Here is a 17068-nt window from a genome sequence, read left to right on the forward strand (position 1 = left end):
ATATGTCTTCTCTGCCAGATGAGCCTAAACCAGCCTGACAGTTCCGTGCTCTCCTAATGAAGACTACGCAGCCGGGTTCAGATGACAGCGACGCCAAGCAAGGAAATGGAAAAGGCAACAATTACACTGCTTGTAGGTACCGCTGTCCCATTTCTGCACAAGCAAGATGACGCGTAGCGCTGCGAGGCTTGTGTCTCTCGTGTTTGATTGTGATGTTAATGACAGTGAGCACGTCTCCGTGTTGCGTTGCCTCATGCACAGTTAAGTTGAGCTCCAGTATAGGCCATTTAATGGGACTGCTGTCTTTGCCCAAGCAGACAAGCAGTAACGGGGGAATCAGTTTATTGAGTTAAGTGCGTCTGACCCCGCTACACTAGGTGGCGATACGTCCGCTTGCAGCTTGTTAATATCACGCAGTTTCTGGTTTAGATAACAGACAAATCTGTATCGTCATCACTCCAACAAATGTACCAGTTTTTGTCACTGTTGTTTTATTTCTTCTTCTACTGTTTTGGGTGTTTTAAGCCATGGCACATGCACAGAGCACCCAACCCGGCTTAAGCCCAACTGGCAATAGTCAACAGACCAACATTTTTACATGTAACAAATAATTCTTGTGAATACACTGAGTGTTATCCATGAACAGTGATGCACAGGAGTGGATACTCCATGTCTGTGTGGCTGTTGATATTTTGCCTGTCAATGTCTATGCACATAGGTTTAAGTGAAATCACATGAGTGTGGATTCGCGTATGACCCCATGATGCACTGGGGAACCCATTTACAAGCTAACCACGCTCAGGGCTCTTTGATCTACTGCCAGCGGTATTGGGAGCACAGGGAGGTCTCGAGTATAGCTGTAGGCTAAGTGAAACACACATGCATGTATACCTCGAGGGAAACCAGGGGAGTGAGAGGTCAATAACATGGTTTCCTTCTTTTGCTCATGAGCCATCACATTTTGCATCTCCGCACTGCGTTCATTTGTCTCTCTCCCTTTTACCTAATTTGTTCCGCCATACTCCATACTTACTCCAAACTCCTCCCCCCCTGCCCCCCTGCAAACAAGTCTGCAGCTCTCCATCCATGGAAATCTTGTCTTTCTGTCGCCTCTCTTCACTTCCCCCCCCTGTCATCGTCAGTGTTTATCATAAGCAGTGATTTCCATATCCTAATGACTCAAGCGAGTCTGTTTGTGTGTTTTCTCTCCACGCTTGTTTGCCAACCGGCTTTATTAACACGTAGCGGAATGAGACTACATCGCTTAAATTCCCCAGAGAGAGAGAATCCCCCAGTAAACGTGTGACATGTTCTGGTTAAGACCTCAGCCCTTGTTTACAGAGGAGCCCAGGTCCCTTCTGGGAAACTGCGGCAAACCCGGGTGTCAATGTGTCTGCGCTCGTCGCCGCGGATATCTTGTTAAAAAAATAAGAACACCGGGGTAACATGTTTTTTTTGTACGGCTTCATGATTTTACCTATCGGATTTTGTCAGATGTGAACCGTTGTGGGTCTCTTTCCCTGGAGCAAGCTTAAGCCACTCTGTTTACTATGTTGAGACAGTTTCATATTTCGTCCCAGGAGGTGTCCTGTCTCTTATTTTCTGATTTCCTGATAACCTCCCATGGGTCTCTGTGAAAGCTCGAGGCTACCCGGCTGCCTGCTGACTTTTACATAAGGGTGTCAGAGGAACGGATTATGAAAGGCAGTCATCTAGAGATAATGAAGGGAAGCAAAATGCCAATGCTTGGTGCTCTTGGGGTACAGTGGGAATTACAAGGAGATGTTATTTAAAGCGTAGCGTTATTGTGGGACGCGAGCTGTGGTTTTGCAGGAGTCAGACACACGAGGATAATACACCTGGGTCATCAGGGTCACAAAATAAACAAGTTATTTCAGCAAAGCCCCCCATGCATGATGACCACATTCACTGAGCACACAAACGCACACCGTAACGGCCGTTCAACAGCATGTGTATTACACACTGGAAACAAGATGAACATCACATTGTGTTCTTTTTTCCTCTCTTGTCCATTTCCTGTGTATTGCGCTGAATGTTTTAATAAAAACCCTGAACAAGCTCAGTCTGAGAGGTTAAACACGAACACAGAAGGTTGTTACAAGACATAGCTTTGTTGTTGCTGTCATTTACCACAGCAGCGAGCACATTATGAGTGTATAAAACCCGCTGCCTTTGTAATTGAGGAATCAATATGTAATTTGCTACAGCCATTGTGTTTAAGGCTGTGTGTGAGTGTATGAGCCGTTTCTGAAGGGTGCAGCGGCCCACAATCCCTCATTTGGACATAAAGGGGCACATGAAAGGCAAACACCTCCGTCTGTCCCCATTTAACTCTGTTGTCTTATGCTTACGCTTTAAACCCAGAGGCTATCGGACATTCAACGGGGAAAAAACTGAACATTTAAACTGAACATTCCTCTATACTGAGCTCCATGAAGCGACAGGATGAGCTCGTTTTAAAAAGGTACAGCGCGGTCATAATTACCACATTCTGCATCTGCGGAGAGCCGCTTGGCATTTTTTTATGTGCCCACAATGCCGTTCAAACCTGAAAGAGGCCCCGCCTTCCATTCAAGAGTACGCGATGTCATGTCCCATTTCACAATTTTGTGTGGTAGACTTCCAGCTTCCTAACATCACATGACTCGAACCCTATGAACCGCCATAATGACCGGACTGGGGCTGGATTTAACCTGTCACAGTCCACTGTGCACTTTAAATCCACAGAGATTGGCCAATATATCGCAAAACTTGACAGACTGAGTATATCTGATGCTTATACTGTCCCTGCATGCTTTTTACGACTATGGAAACAGCCAGAGAGGACATTACTCCGGACCCACCGTATCCTGACATCTTCAACTTCCTGATTAACTTCCCTTTATCTCACTCCAGAGAGTCACTAAAAGTTTACAAGAGCCAGGAGGGGAAACACAATTTCTAAAGATAGCGCTGTTGTCACCGTCATCAACAGAGAGTTAACCACGAAATCTGTTTCCATCTTCTTCTGCTCGACGTGAGCGTGTTTCTCAGCACCTAAACCTCCTCCACCGTCTCTCAGGATCTGCTGGGTTCTGGTAAAACGTTCTCCCGCTAGCCTGTCTCTGGCTGTTTTGGCACAACATCTATCCACCATGTTACCTTTGATGATTTTATGATGAAAACGAGCTGAGCAACAATAGAAGTGAACAGTGTAGAATCCTGCCAGAGGGCATGGTGTGATGTCAGCTACCAGAGCTCTACTGGACTTGGAGAGTGTTGAGCTGTTGGTGCGTACGATCCACAGAGAGTAACTCTAGAGGTATGTGTCAAGTCATCTAATGTGGAAATTAGGGGAAGACAAAACTTACCTCCTTAGACATGGAATGTTAGACCTGGCCCTCAGACTCCAGCCATTTCCTTTATTGTATGCAACAGTGGTTGTTTGTATAATATGTTTCCGCTTCAAAATATGAAAAAAACAAACTTCCTTGGGGTAGCATATTCAGTTTATACCAATGAATCCTCCTAAATTGCGGAAGCTGGACCTTTAAATGTGAAATGTTCCATAATGTGCACAAATATACCTCATAGTTACACATGGACACAGTGTAATATACACATTTGTGTAGTTTTCAAACCCTCCTAACCACTGAAACGTTACGAGAATGGCGTCTGACCTTAACCACGGTGACCATGCCATCGTTGGTGACAGGGTCAGTGCGGATGGTGAAGTGTCCAGACGGGTCTCCGCTGATGATTCTGTAGATTGCGTTCCAGTTCGGCGAGTGCGGTTGATCGGCGTCCACCACCGTCAGGTTCGCCACCACAACACCCACTCGATTCTCTGGGACCTCGCCTGAAAACTGCAGAATTAAGGGGAAAAAAAAGAGGTTACTTTGTAAAATGCTGCTGCAAAACATCTTTATTTCCACTCTCGCTGACGTTCTGTGGGATCCATTGAGCTGGATGAGTGCAGCAATTTTAGCAAAAAGCCACTGAGTGCCTATCATTATTTTTTTTTATTTATTTATGTTTTTACAGAGCCGGTGATACTTTTTATGGTTTTCAGGTAGAGTAAGTTTAATGCTCCTGCTTTTACCACGACAGAGTTGTAAACAAGAAGTAAAACCATTTGCGCACCAGCAAGCACATCCACACAGGGGCAACAGTTCCATTTTCAATTACTTTTTTCCTGCATTGCCCATGTCCATTCTTGGTGAGCAACATTTTCTTTCTCTCCTTTGAAATCCAGAGTGACAAAGGAGGACAGAAGGACACCAGCAGTGGGGACAGTTAAAACAATAGATTGAGCACTGTCTCCATGCTGCAAAAAAAAAACACATGTGCTTTGTCCCGATAAGCCTGATGAGGAGGGAGCTGCTGCCTGTCATGTGTCTCTCATGGTGGGGATTGATCAAAGCGGAGGCTCAGGGGATGAGACCCACAAAAACAAGAGCCAACCACAGAAATAATGCACCGCCGCTTCACTGTCCAACACGAGTTGCCAACTGCTCCACGTACACAAACAACCAGTCAACTCATGGGGGTCAGAGGGCGTTGATATGTCTTCACCTGATCCCGAGGCAACAGGCATGTAGCACAGTCACTGTGTCACCGTGGGTAACAGGCATGGAAGAGCCTCTGAGCCGCTTATGTGGGTGTAGGATATCAAAGAGCAAAGCCCCAGACCAAACACTCCAACAGACCATAATACCCTGCCTGGCACCCATCGCGTCCTCCAGCCAACGGCAGCAGGCTGATTAGGGGGCTGCGTCAGGAGAGCTGTTCAGAGACTAAGTGACATTCTTAAGACAACAGACAAGTCGGGGTGGTCCTGCTGCACTGCCTGCACTGGATAAGTAGGCAGGCTGTTGTATGTCTGTGCCAGAGTAAATTTGTTTATGTGTGTTTTATTCCAATTCAATAGAATAAACAGAAGGAGACCCTCGCAGCTCTGATTATCAGGATTCATTCTCTCATCATTTCCTTATGAAGTGTGAGGGCTGGACGGGATTACGCCAGGTATCCGACATTTAGGTGAGAAATAACAACAAAATGTAATAGGCATAAGGTTTTAATTCCATACACTCAACAATCTTCAGCAAGAAGAAGAAGAGCTGAGATTTAAAGTCACATCAGTCACCCTGTCCAGTGCCAGAGCTCCTCCCTCGAATCTCACCTCAGAAGAGAGGGTGCAAGGCGCTGACATAATCTCCAGAAAGACTGGCATATCACCATCGGACTTGAACTAAACTCGTGGTTCCCAGTCATCTTATATGACAAACAATCACAACTTAATTCATAATATAAATGGGACGAAACATAACGTTTCTGATGTTTTTTTACAGCCATTTCTGTAACACCTAGTATTATTACAGACACACGAAACACAACTTAATTTTATACTTTTTCTTGACAGAAATCTTCAATAAAAAGCTGAAAAAATCAGCCACGGCTCATCTGTGGGTCCCAAGTAGACCTCATTCACTGTCATTTGATATCAAATTATGGAATTATGCCACATTTGCTGCTCTGGTCTGCTGTGTTGCAGTAATAAGGCCGTGCTCCCTAACTTTTAAATAGGAAAAAAATCTGTGTAATTCTGAATAAGGGGTAGTTTTCCAAACTTGTGTCACCCGGTGACATTCCCGTGCTCCACAACATGGATGTGCAGCAGTCTGATGGAATAAAACGCTTATTGCATCTGGGTAGTGGGGGGGTGGGAGTTTCAGCATCACCGAGGCATGCGTCATGTATAGTCACAGTTCTGGTTATTACTCATAATTCTTCGGGGGGGGGGGCCACAGAAGTTACACGGTGGAAATGAAAAATGTCTTTCAATATAACAACATGAAAAACTGAAAGTGGAAATATTTTACCTGTTCCCCTAATTGTAATTATTCAGTTCAGCGCGATGCCTTTCCTTTCTCTTAGAGACCGTTATTTTTATTATTTTTATTGCACCATGATGAATCTTTTGTGAGTTCTAACAGCAGAGCATTAGCATCTATTTTTGAAGGCTGTTGCTCTTCCTTACACTTCTTGGCTGGATACTGTATGGAATTAGATGTGTGTCACTATTGTCAAACAACACTTTTCACGTATTTTACTGTTTGAAAATACACTTGTTCTTTGAACTCCGTGATTTGTTCTCTGCGCCGTGGTTTTTTGTTTGCGATTCTGACCATAAGCTGCCCGCCTTATAATCTGACAGATGTTAGATGATTAAAATTATAAATTCCAGACAGACAGCGACTAAAGCCTGTGACGACTTCCGGTCCATTGGGCTGTCGCTCCAAACATCAGTAGCCAATCAGCAGGCAGCTTCCTAAGGCCCGCCCATGGTCAGAATCGCAAACAAAAAAACCACGGCGCAAAGAACAAGTGTATTTTAACAAAATAAAATACAATATTTTTGAATGATTAAATCAATATTTAATTTGCTTCTTTTAAAGTGTTGTTTGAAAATATTGACACAAATCTAAATCCACAGTTACTGTCTTGTGAACTCAGCCTGATCAGGTATATTTTCCTCTCAGTTATCCTGTATCTGTATCCATCTGGTGACTGAAGGAGGTGGGAGCTCTTTGTGATTGTGACTGGCACAGAGTGCAGTTGACTTTCTCACAGCACTTGACAAAACACCTCTTGCCAACACCCTCACCCTCCTGTCACAGTTTTGGCAGTCGGGAGAGACTAAAGCCGGCAAGGGGAGGTGAGAGGAGAGAGAGGAGAAGTGACAGGACACTTCATCATAGCAACTTTGCAGGGGACGGTAAAGGGAGGAGAGCACTGCAGTAAATTCACCGTGGTGGCTCCTCTATTCATAATTACAAAACATCATGTTAAAAATATGAGACACAGTGCAGTCATTGCTTCAGTATACTGAACTGTATGCCAAAACAAACAGGGAGAAAGATGTTATTCGCTTTATTTCGACTCCGTGCGTCACAGAAGTAATGCGACGCAGCCCCGAATAAGCACCCGCTGCCTTCTTATCTGAACTTACACGCCAGCCTTTGCCGCCTTGGAAAAAAAATAGGCCAACCTCTGATAGGCATGATGAAATATTAATCATCAACATTAAAGACAAATTCCCCAAACTTTTTATTTCTGGGACACATTGAAAGATCTATGTGGTTTATTGCAAACACTAAGTATCTGCATAATGGCTCGCATTCTCAACAAAATAGCTTTTATGTTATCCCGCCACTGAAACGGCTGATTTATGAAAGGACTGGATAAAAGTGCTCGGCTCATCCTGACTCTAAAACCTCCACCAAAATGTATCATTAATATCCATGATGTGCCAATGGAAGCGCACTTAAACACGGTGGAATACAGTTAGGGGATATTAATCTGGTACTGGCTGCTATCATCAATACACCGCCATCAGTAGAGAATCCTAATGCAGGAGGGGATGCCAAGACAGGAAAGGCCTCTGATTTACAACGGGACATGTCGATGCTTTATCACGGCTGTGGTAGAAAATAGCTCCTTTGACTAAATAATCCTTCATTCTTCCTTCTCTGCCCATCATTCACCCACACTTTCCATTTTTCATCTCGGAGTCTGGTGGTGGTCCAGACGCCGACCCCTCTCTCCTTCCTCGTACACGCGATCCTCCGATGAGATGCGCGCATCACGATCGGGGATCTTAATGGTTCCCGGGGCAAACGCTTAACGCTAATGCTAAGTGCTCTCATTTAAAGTGGCGCGTCGACGGCGCTTCGCCTGCTTCCCCTGCAGTTACAGAGCGGCGGGCACTGAAGCTACCCAAGAGGACTGCGCTCTCATCACTCCCGATAGGAGAGCACACACGCTGAATAAATACCGACACCTGAAGCCATACTGACACATGGGTAGATTTTTCTTACACTGAAACTAAAATGAAGACAAACAGCCTCACCTTTTGACCATCTCAAGGGCGCCGCATCAATTCAGGCAGAGCAAACTATTGCCCGGGGCCCAGGATGGCTGAGAAGTTAGTCCACAGTCCACACAGGAGAACTGGCCGGGTTCAGACCTGGTACTAATATCTGTCTACAGTTGGCCATCTAAATGCATCCTGGATGTGTCTCCTGTGACCACATCAGATTGCACAAATGCACAATGACGTCACAGTGCTTGTCCACGAGAACAGTCATTTTTAAAGGCGACATAGAATGCTTGTATCACACATATATGTTAGTTATGGAGGTCTACTTACACATATTAACTTGTTTTCATGGTTAAAAACCTCCTAATCGCTGCAAACGAGCCGATCAAAATATCTCCTCACTGACGCTCTCGTCAGCCGCGCTGTTTCAGACCAAAACCACACCCCCAGAACGTGGACTGTGTTGTGATTGGCCAGCCAACGAGAGCTTTCCCACTGTCCTGTGATTGGCCAGGTACCTGGAAGTGACGTAATAGATAGGCCAGCTCTCAGATACACAGCTCCCCCTCTGGCACGGTGGATGCTCTGCATCTCAGCAGCTACAACGAGAGTTCTTCTTCTGCGGTTGAATGTACGCAACCGGATGTGCCCGGACTAGTGCCCGCACCAGGAGGCGCTACGGTGGTGAGGATTTCTGATGACGACATCAAATTAAGGAAGTGCCGATCCGCTTCGCAGAGCCCAGGAAAACAATTCAACAATATATTCTCAGCAGTGGCTGAACTGTTTGTTCTGAAACTTTAGGGTTTCATAAACGAGGTAATGACGCAGATACACACACACACAAACGCAGCGTTAATTGGAGCTTCCGGTCTATGTCGCCTCTAACTGTACAGACGTGTGTGATAAAAGTTGAGTGACTTAAAGCTCTACTCCTGCTGCTGCAATATGAAACCATGTGGCAATCACAAATAACTGTAAAACTGCATCCTCACACCACCTCATGTTTGGATCTGAGGATGCATTCAGGACTGATTGAGAGTGTTCAGACCTGAACTTCACTCACCTGAATCTGAATTTCGACACAATGTCACAACACTTCAATCACGGGTTATGTTGAATCCCCTCAAGCACTTTCCCTCCTCAACAAACACGGAGACTTAGCGCCTTCAATTAAAGCTTGACCTTTAAACCGCGCAAATAATCAAAACAAAACAAAAAAGAAAAGGAAAAAAAAACAAAAAGAGAGTGAGAGTGGAGTAAAGTTTGTTTAGTGATGATGGTGCTGAATTCCAAAACCAGTGATATGATACATTATATTCAGTACATTACGCCGGGCATTTAAATTTAACTCTGCTCTTATTAATGACCTTCTGTGATGCAATCATCGCTCTAAATATCACAGTCACGACAACAATCATTAACGAATTGCTGGCTCTTGTGTTTTTTGCTGATGAAAGTCAATGATATGGATTCATTTGTCTGTGTGTGTGTGTGTGTGATATTTTGTGCATTCACTACAAGGAAATTAAAACGTGCCCTTTGCACTTCATAACCCTCCCTCGCTGTCCTTGTGTAAATCTTCCTGCGTAACAACAGAAGCGTTGTAATCCTTTTTCCTCATTTCATTGCTGTCTCTCTCCCTCTCTTTCACTCTTCCCCACCACTCGCTTCAACCTTCTTTAGTGCTTTTCTCTCTCTCTCTCTCTACCCTTTCATAAAAAAAGAATTTGTTACTCTTGTCATAGTCATAATTTTAAGAATTTCCCTCTTCTCTCAACCAAAACCCTCTCCTTTGAGACGTAGTCACCCTCCTCCCTCCACCCTCCACCCTCCTCCCTCCACCGCCCTTATGTGTGGTGACTCACAGTTCTGGAGGTCAGCATGGGAGGGTTGTCGTTGATGTCCGTGACAGTGATGATGGCGGTGGCCGTGTTGGAGAGGCCGAAGTTCAGGTTGCCTTCCATGTCTGTGGCCTGCACAATGACGGTATACTGAGACACTTTCTGTAAACAGTAGACACAGAAAAAGACAACAGTTATTGGTCAGCTCAGCAGAAAGCTTTCATTTCCCCCCGAGTCTGCAGCAGCAGCAGCAGCAGCAGCAGCAGTTAGAGAGTGTGATTCCCACAGGGAGAGGAGACCAAGCCTGTGTTCTGTTCCATTGTCACCATCCATGGGCTTATGTGAAACAGAGGGGGGGGGGTCTTTTATTCGACTGAGTTGTGCGACATATCCAGACTTCACACCGTCTGCAGAGGCTGCACTTCATGGGTGTGGCAATCAAAGCTATCACTTACATGCTCCTGATGGACAGATGTGAAGACAATGATCCAGCAGACAGAGATTAATAAGACCATCGATGGGGAAATAATATGAGACGATGACAAACGACATCTTTTCAAAAATGACACAGCGTTGCTTCACTGGAAGCTGAAAAATGGGTCTCTTTTTTTTTAAACATCTCGTACTTCTGAGTGCGTCGAGCTCGTCCACCTTTCCTCCGCGGCTCCCCTCTCTCTTCTCTGGCATCCTCTGTCACATCCTCTGTCCCAGGGTGCAGCTAATGGGCTGCAGGAAGGGACGGAGCCCAGGAGCCGCCTGTCTGGATAATGCGTCCCATCACTGAGATTCCCAATTACACTCCCAGTCTCTCCCTAACACTCACCTGCTAATTACCACGTAAATATCCCAATTAGACGAGGATGCCACATCAGGGGGAGTAAGAAAGCTCCTCTCTGTACCTCTCATCTCGACGCGAGACAAGATGGTGAACTTCAACCTCGCACACACTCTCATTAACACCCACGTGCGTCTTTCCCGCCTCCATATCTTGTTTAAAAGCAGCACTCGCCCGACTGTCCCGTCAGCCCGTGTACAGCGTGTACACACCACTCTCGCTAATTAGACAAGGGAGTAATTATGGAGAGCTCCTCTGAACCTCTCAGCATTGCAACAACACCACAGCATAACCAGGTTCCTCTGGAGAACTGAGGTCTGCTGCTGTCAACAAGAATTTTAAAAGTCCAGCGAAAAAACCTTTAGAAGAGAACCAGTGTGGGAGTTTATAAAGGAGAGGAAGAAGACATTTCAAAAGTAAAGAACAGAGAGACAGCAGGGGATGCAGCCGAGGCACGAGGGAGGAGGGTTACCAAAAATAGATGTGTGTTTTTATGTTTGTTTTTTTTTTTTTTTGGAGCAACTTAATACCTCGAACACCCCTGCTTGAAGAGAGAAGGGAGATGCAGAAACTCTCAAAGTTTCAGAGGTGAATAATGCTGACTAAGGAAGCACAGCAGAGAGCTGCATCCTCCTGTTAAGTTTATGTACAACAATCAAGGTTTTAATTTAAAGGCGCTACAAGAAAAGAGAGGGGTGTGTATTTTCTACAGTTTCTTTAGTTGAAGAAAGTAACATCTTTTTACTTTACTACGAGTCAGATTTTTTATTACAATCAACTTCCATTATAATGAATTCAACCAGGCATACTGTCTATATTCTGGAAACTGTCTATAATCTACATTCAATTTGAACTTTTTTTATAGTCATATTGTTAATATCTTTCTGTATTGTACTTTCTTGGAAACGCACGTTTATTATTTATTAAAAAAAAAATCTATCCGACTAGATTATCTTATATGACATTTAAGAACAGTTAAGAAAAACATGATTTTAACAAGTAGTTCTTTTCTTCAATTTCTGCCAAATGAAAATAATTTCACTGACATTTTACACACTGGATTATATACTGTCAATCCCTCGCTGTCATTCAAAGACTCTATAATGACTATTATTCTATTATTATTCTATAATACATCATTTTTCTCTCCTGACTAAAACAAAATGTTAGAATAAATCCCATATAAATTCCTAGTATAGCAACACTCAATGTCCAAATGGCTAAAAACACACAAGTCAGTGAATTCTTAAGTCGACAGATGAATTTATGATTAAAAGCTTTTCAAAGTGTTGATTCCAGCTTCACTGAAATGAGAAAGAGGATTTATGAAAACGTTTTATTGACGACGCTGCAGACGTCGCGTGTCTGATTTCATTTGTTTGGATGCTCTGATCCCAAAGGCTCAATCACCCTGAGCGATCGCAGTGTTAATGCATTTCAGAGTAGTACAGAAGCACAGCTTCACTTCTCCACCACTTGATAAATAAACCCGTTATTAACACGTTTTCATTAAGGTAATGACATCTGTGTTGATTCACTCCGTATTGTGACCTCACCTCAGGTGCAGGAGCATCTTTGCACATCTCGAAAATAACACTTTCTAAGAATACGTCCCATCTGTCCTACAATTACAACATGCACAGACATGGAGCTGAGGCTCAACAACATGACGACTGTCATGTCCATCAGTATAACCCGAGTTTCCCTCATCTCTCTCTCTCTCTCAATCCGGCTCTCCAATGTCACTCACCCGATCTTCTTCTTTTTGCAAAGCTCACACACACACACACACACACACACACACTTACTCCGGCTTCATTGTAATATACAACTACCACCAGCTCAGTTTTCCTGCTATTGCTCCCTTTGCAGTTTTCTTTCTTCACAACTTGCCCGCGCTTTATCGAGTGGCGATGTGATTATATGGGCTTTTGTGTTTGTCTGACAGGCGTCAAGGGCATTCTGTCTTCTATATTTCCTCTCTATCTTTAACACACACACACACACGTGCGCACACACACACACTCTTCGAGGTGAGCAGCCCATTGATGTGTTGTTAATGGGTCTGTCAGCGGTGACAGTTTGGGATGATGATTTGTCTGTGAGATTTCTTTGCGGAGTTGTGTCTGGCATGTCCATGTCGCATGAGTACACACATTTGGATCCTGTCACAACTTTTTTTAAAGCTCCATAAACAAGGTGACCGAAGACGGAGGTAATTTTATTTAAAAAAAAAGATAGCCTGATCTGATGTGTGTGTGTGTGTGTGTGTGTTTTTGTGTGCGGTGAGTTTCAAGTCACATCACAGAGAGTCATCAAAGCTACACGATACAGATATCGACTAACCCCAGATGTACCAACATGTTGGTGCCCATTTTAGGTGTAAATTTTGTCGCCGTGTGTTTCTGAAAAAACTGACACAGTGTTCGTACAAAACGGGAAACAGGAAAACTGTGTTGGAGTTTTAAAATGCAATTAGAAACAACGCAATTAGCAAAACGCAAAGGCTGCAAATGAATCCTACTTTCTTTGATTATCCGTGCAAATTAAAAAAATTAAAAAATTCCGTGTCGGAACCCTGTCCTCTATCTACTGGGGTCCCTCAGGGTTCTGTCTTGGGCCCTCTCCTCTTCTCTCTATACACCAACTCTCTTGGTTCGGTTATTCGCTCTCATGGTTTTTCCTATCACAGCTACGCCGATGACACCCAACTCATTCCCTTTTTTTCCCAGCTCCGACACACAGGTAGCAGAACGGATCACCGCTTGTCTGACTGACATCTCTCAGTGGATGTCTGACCATCACCTGAAACTCAATCTTGACAAGACTGAGTTTCTTTTTCTCCCAGGAAAAAGCTCTCCCACCACAGATCTAACCATCACCCTCGACAACTCTGTGGTAACTCCTTCTCACACCGCAAGGAACCTGGGTGTGACACTTGACGACCATCTCTCCCTCACTGCCAACATTGCTGCAACAGCTAGATCTTGCAGATACATGTTGCACAACATCCGAAGGATACGGCCTCTTCTAACCCAGAAGGCGGCACAGGTTCTGGTCCAGGCTCTTGACATCTCACGCTTGGATTACTGCAACTCCCTCCTGGCTGGTCTTCCTGCATGTGCCATAAGACCTCTGCAACTCATCCAGAATGCAGCAGCTCGACTGGTCTTCAACTTACCAAAATTCTCCCACACTACACCCCTCCTCCGCTCCCTTCACTGGCTTCCTGTAGCTGCTCGCATCCGCTTCAAGACTCTAGTGCTTGCGTTCCACGCTACAAACGGATCCGGTCCAGCCTACATCCAGGACATGATCAAAACCTACACCCCAGCCCGCCCACTCCGCTCTGCATCGACAAACCGGCTCGCTGCCCCCTCACTGAGAGGATCCCAGAGGCACTCGCAGAACTCGAGACTGTTCACTGTCCTCGCTCCCAAATGGTGGAACGATCTCCCCATCGACATCCGGACAGCGGAAAGCCTCCACATCTTCCGCCGCCGACTAAAAACACATTTCTTCCGACTCTACCTCGACTAAGACGACAAAAAAAACCCAAAAAACTTGTACATCGCACTTATGACTAGCACTTCATAGTTTGATCTACTTGAAGCTCTTACTTACTTCTAGCTCTTATTTGTACCCAAATGTTTAAATGCACTTTTGTAAGTCGCTTTGGATAAAAGCGTCTGCTAAATGACATGTAATGTAATGTAATGATAAAAATGCACATCTGTTTCATGCAGCAGGAGTAATCCGGGTCGAGAGTTGGACTGTTTTAAAAAAGAACCCACCTCTCGGTCAAGACCGGGCGCCACCGTGATGATGTCCCCCGTCTCACTGTTGATCGTGAACATGTTGGGGATGGGGCTGTGCGGCGTCTGGGACAGGATTCGATAGCGCACCATTCCGTTCGCGGTGGTGTTGTCGTCGGCATCGAACGCCGACAGGTGCATCACATACGTTCCTGGGAAAGAAAAGGAAGCGGCTCACGACGTATGAACACAGGCAAACTCAGTGTGTAACTTTTGGTGATTTGTTGCTGTTGATGTTATTTCTCTGCCTCTGCTTTAGTCTGATATCAGACCTGAATAAGGGAGTGTGTGTATAACACATCAGCAGCTCAGGGGCAGGTGGGGACAGTAACGCATTTATCCAGTCAAACCGCTGAATGAGTGGTATTTAGGAGACGTTTCAGAATTAGAAAATGCCGATCGTTTACAATTACAATAATCACATCCCTGAAATAAATGACCCAGGCTCGACTTATTGAACCGATCATTTTGTGCATCACAGTTTTTGACGGCACAGTTACGCCGCCGCGCTCTCCGTCCTCGGAACGGGATTTAATAACATTCATCGGCAATAAAACACACTGACGCTGAGAAACGTGTTGATAAAAGTGGCAAATGAACCAATAACATGTTCCACAACACTGTGACAACACTTCGCATGGCGTTAATTAACCTCTAAAGATTTGTGTCAGCAGAGAAATGCTGGCCGTCGCGGAATATGTCTCACGTAATAATATCATCATCAACATGCAGCGGCAAGCACAGACGTATAGATATAAGATCAATCGCACATAATGCCGTATTTTGCATTATTCCGGCGACAGGCGTCGATGATGTTAATCACATTTTGATATCGATCGGAATCAGGATGCTTGATAACGCTTGTTTACATGCATCTATGTAGATTTATGGCAAACAGTTGGGAACACACTCTGCAAGAGACAAGCGGGAAGTGTGGATGCAGATCTGAGGCAAAAAAAATCGCCTCTCCAGTGAAGGCACCGCTGCATAAACACCCAATCTCTCCATCCATCTCTCTCTCTCTTGCTCTCCTTCCCTTGTGGCTGATTGTAATTGCTGGAGATAGTGATATCATCCCAGTGACAGCCCCTGTCCGAGGATAATTGTAACCGCGGCTCCCATTTCAAACTTCATTACATTTCAAAGCAGCATTTGTCAATGACTCGGCCAGAGGGAGCACTCTGAAGGCCTCTCAGCGAGGAGAGAAATAAAAGCCAGCAGCAGGAGCGAGGGAGAGGGAGAGGGAGAAAAAGACAGACTCCATATTTGGTTTGCTTCCAAGTGACAACCAGTCCTCCAGCTATCACTTTTTCTTTCTTTTCCTTTTTTACGAGATAGAGGGATAGAAAGGGAGGTGAAGAATCAGAATGGCATCACATCAACGGGGGTAATTTCATTACGCTGCACTCTTAGGGGGCTTAAAGTGGACCCTTTGTGCAGGCGTCCTAAGCTGTGCCTGACAGGATTAGGTCCATAATGACTCTTTCATTTGCAAACTAATTCAAGTCTGTAATTGGCCTTCCACAGAAACTACTGGAGCTCCTAATTCCAGCACACCCATTTTAAACAAAAAAATATTATTATTGTTTAGTAGCATGTCATGCTGTTCGTGGGAGGGAAAGGAAAGAAAGAAAGAATGAAAGAAAGAGAAAGTTCTTTATTGTGCCCCCGGCTCATCATCAGGCTCACACACATGCGCGCACACCGTGAGCTCATCTCCGAGAGTCTTCCGCTCTGAGGTTGGACATAAAGTGACCCAGTGGTGCGACAGCATGGTACATTTAATCCTCAATCTCCTCTCCAGCCTGAACACCCTCGTTGGTTTACGGCCACCGCTGCAGCCGGCTCAATGAAAAGCCGCTGCAGGAGACAGAATCTCTGGCTGTTAGAAATGCGTCATATGATTCTCACTCTTTACTTGATAAACAAGTCATTATCAGTCCATTCCCATCCTCACCGCCCCCTTTTAAATCTTCTAAATCCTTAATGAACACGTCCACCCTGTAATTGCATCCGTGTCACATGACGCATTTTCACTCTTCTTCATCTTCTTCTCCTTCTAATAATCCAATAATGTGTGAATACCTGGTTTGGAGCCTTCGTCCACAGAGCCGTTGTAGATCTGGTTTTTGAACTCGGGCCTGTTGTCGTTCATGTCGATGACGAAGATGTACAGGTCGATGGGGTTCTCAACCTGGTTCCCGTTCATGTCCACGGCATGGGCGCGCAACTGGTGAACGTAAAAAAAAAACAAAACAAAAAAAAACACAACAACAATTAAAGCCATGGTTATTATTGCAGGAGCGGAGAGTGAATGAATATATTAATAATTCACAATGAGCTTGATGAGATCTTGTAATGGTTACATGGAGAAAACATCAAGGTAAAATTAAAAACGTTGTACGACAGAATGATTAAATCTATCCGTCTCACAGCGCTTGTTTCTCTTCATTGATGTTCATACAAAACAAAATCCAAATCTTGAAGGGACAAGTTAATAAAAATGTTTATGATGATGATGTTTGTGCAGTGTCGAATTAAAGTAGTGTCTACATAGTGTCTTCAGTACAAAGTCTACATGAGAATAAAATAACTCTCACAGGCATTCAGACCATGTTTTTGTCTTTCGATAGACATCTAAAGTGCCAGGTTAAGGGGTTATTATTGATTTTCAACATGGATAATTCTTCAT

At 44.5% G+C, this 17068-nt stretch overlaps 1 protein-coding gene across 1 annotated transcript in view; it reads right to left on the reverse strand.

The window, feature by feature from the left end:
- The window catches only part of LOC122777647 (cadherin-4-like), a 227804-nt gene that overhangs the window by 17382 nt on the left and 193354 nt on the right, over positions 1 to 17068 (reverse strand). Inside the window, exons 7-10 of the mRNA XM_044038999.1 lie at positions 16462 to 16606; positions 14356 to 14528; positions 9751 to 9888; positions 3681 to 3866 (exon numbers count right to left, since the gene is read on the reverse strand). Of these exons, the coding sequence (XP_043894934.1) occupies positions 3681 to 3866; positions 9751 to 9888; positions 14356 to 14528; positions 16462 to 16606 (642 nt within the window). The remainder of the gene's footprint in view (positions 1 to 3680; positions 3867 to 9750; positions 9889 to 14355; positions 14529 to 16461; positions 16607 to 17068) is intronic.

The sequence above is a fragment of the Solea senegalensis genome, linkage group LG11 (assembly GCF_019176455.1).
Source record: "Solea senegalensis isolate Sse05_10M linkage group LG11, IFAPA_SoseM_1, whole genome shotgun sequence".
Taxonomy (NCBI): Eukaryota; Metazoa; Chordata; class Actinopteri; order Pleuronectiformes; family Soleidae; genus Solea; species Solea senegalensis.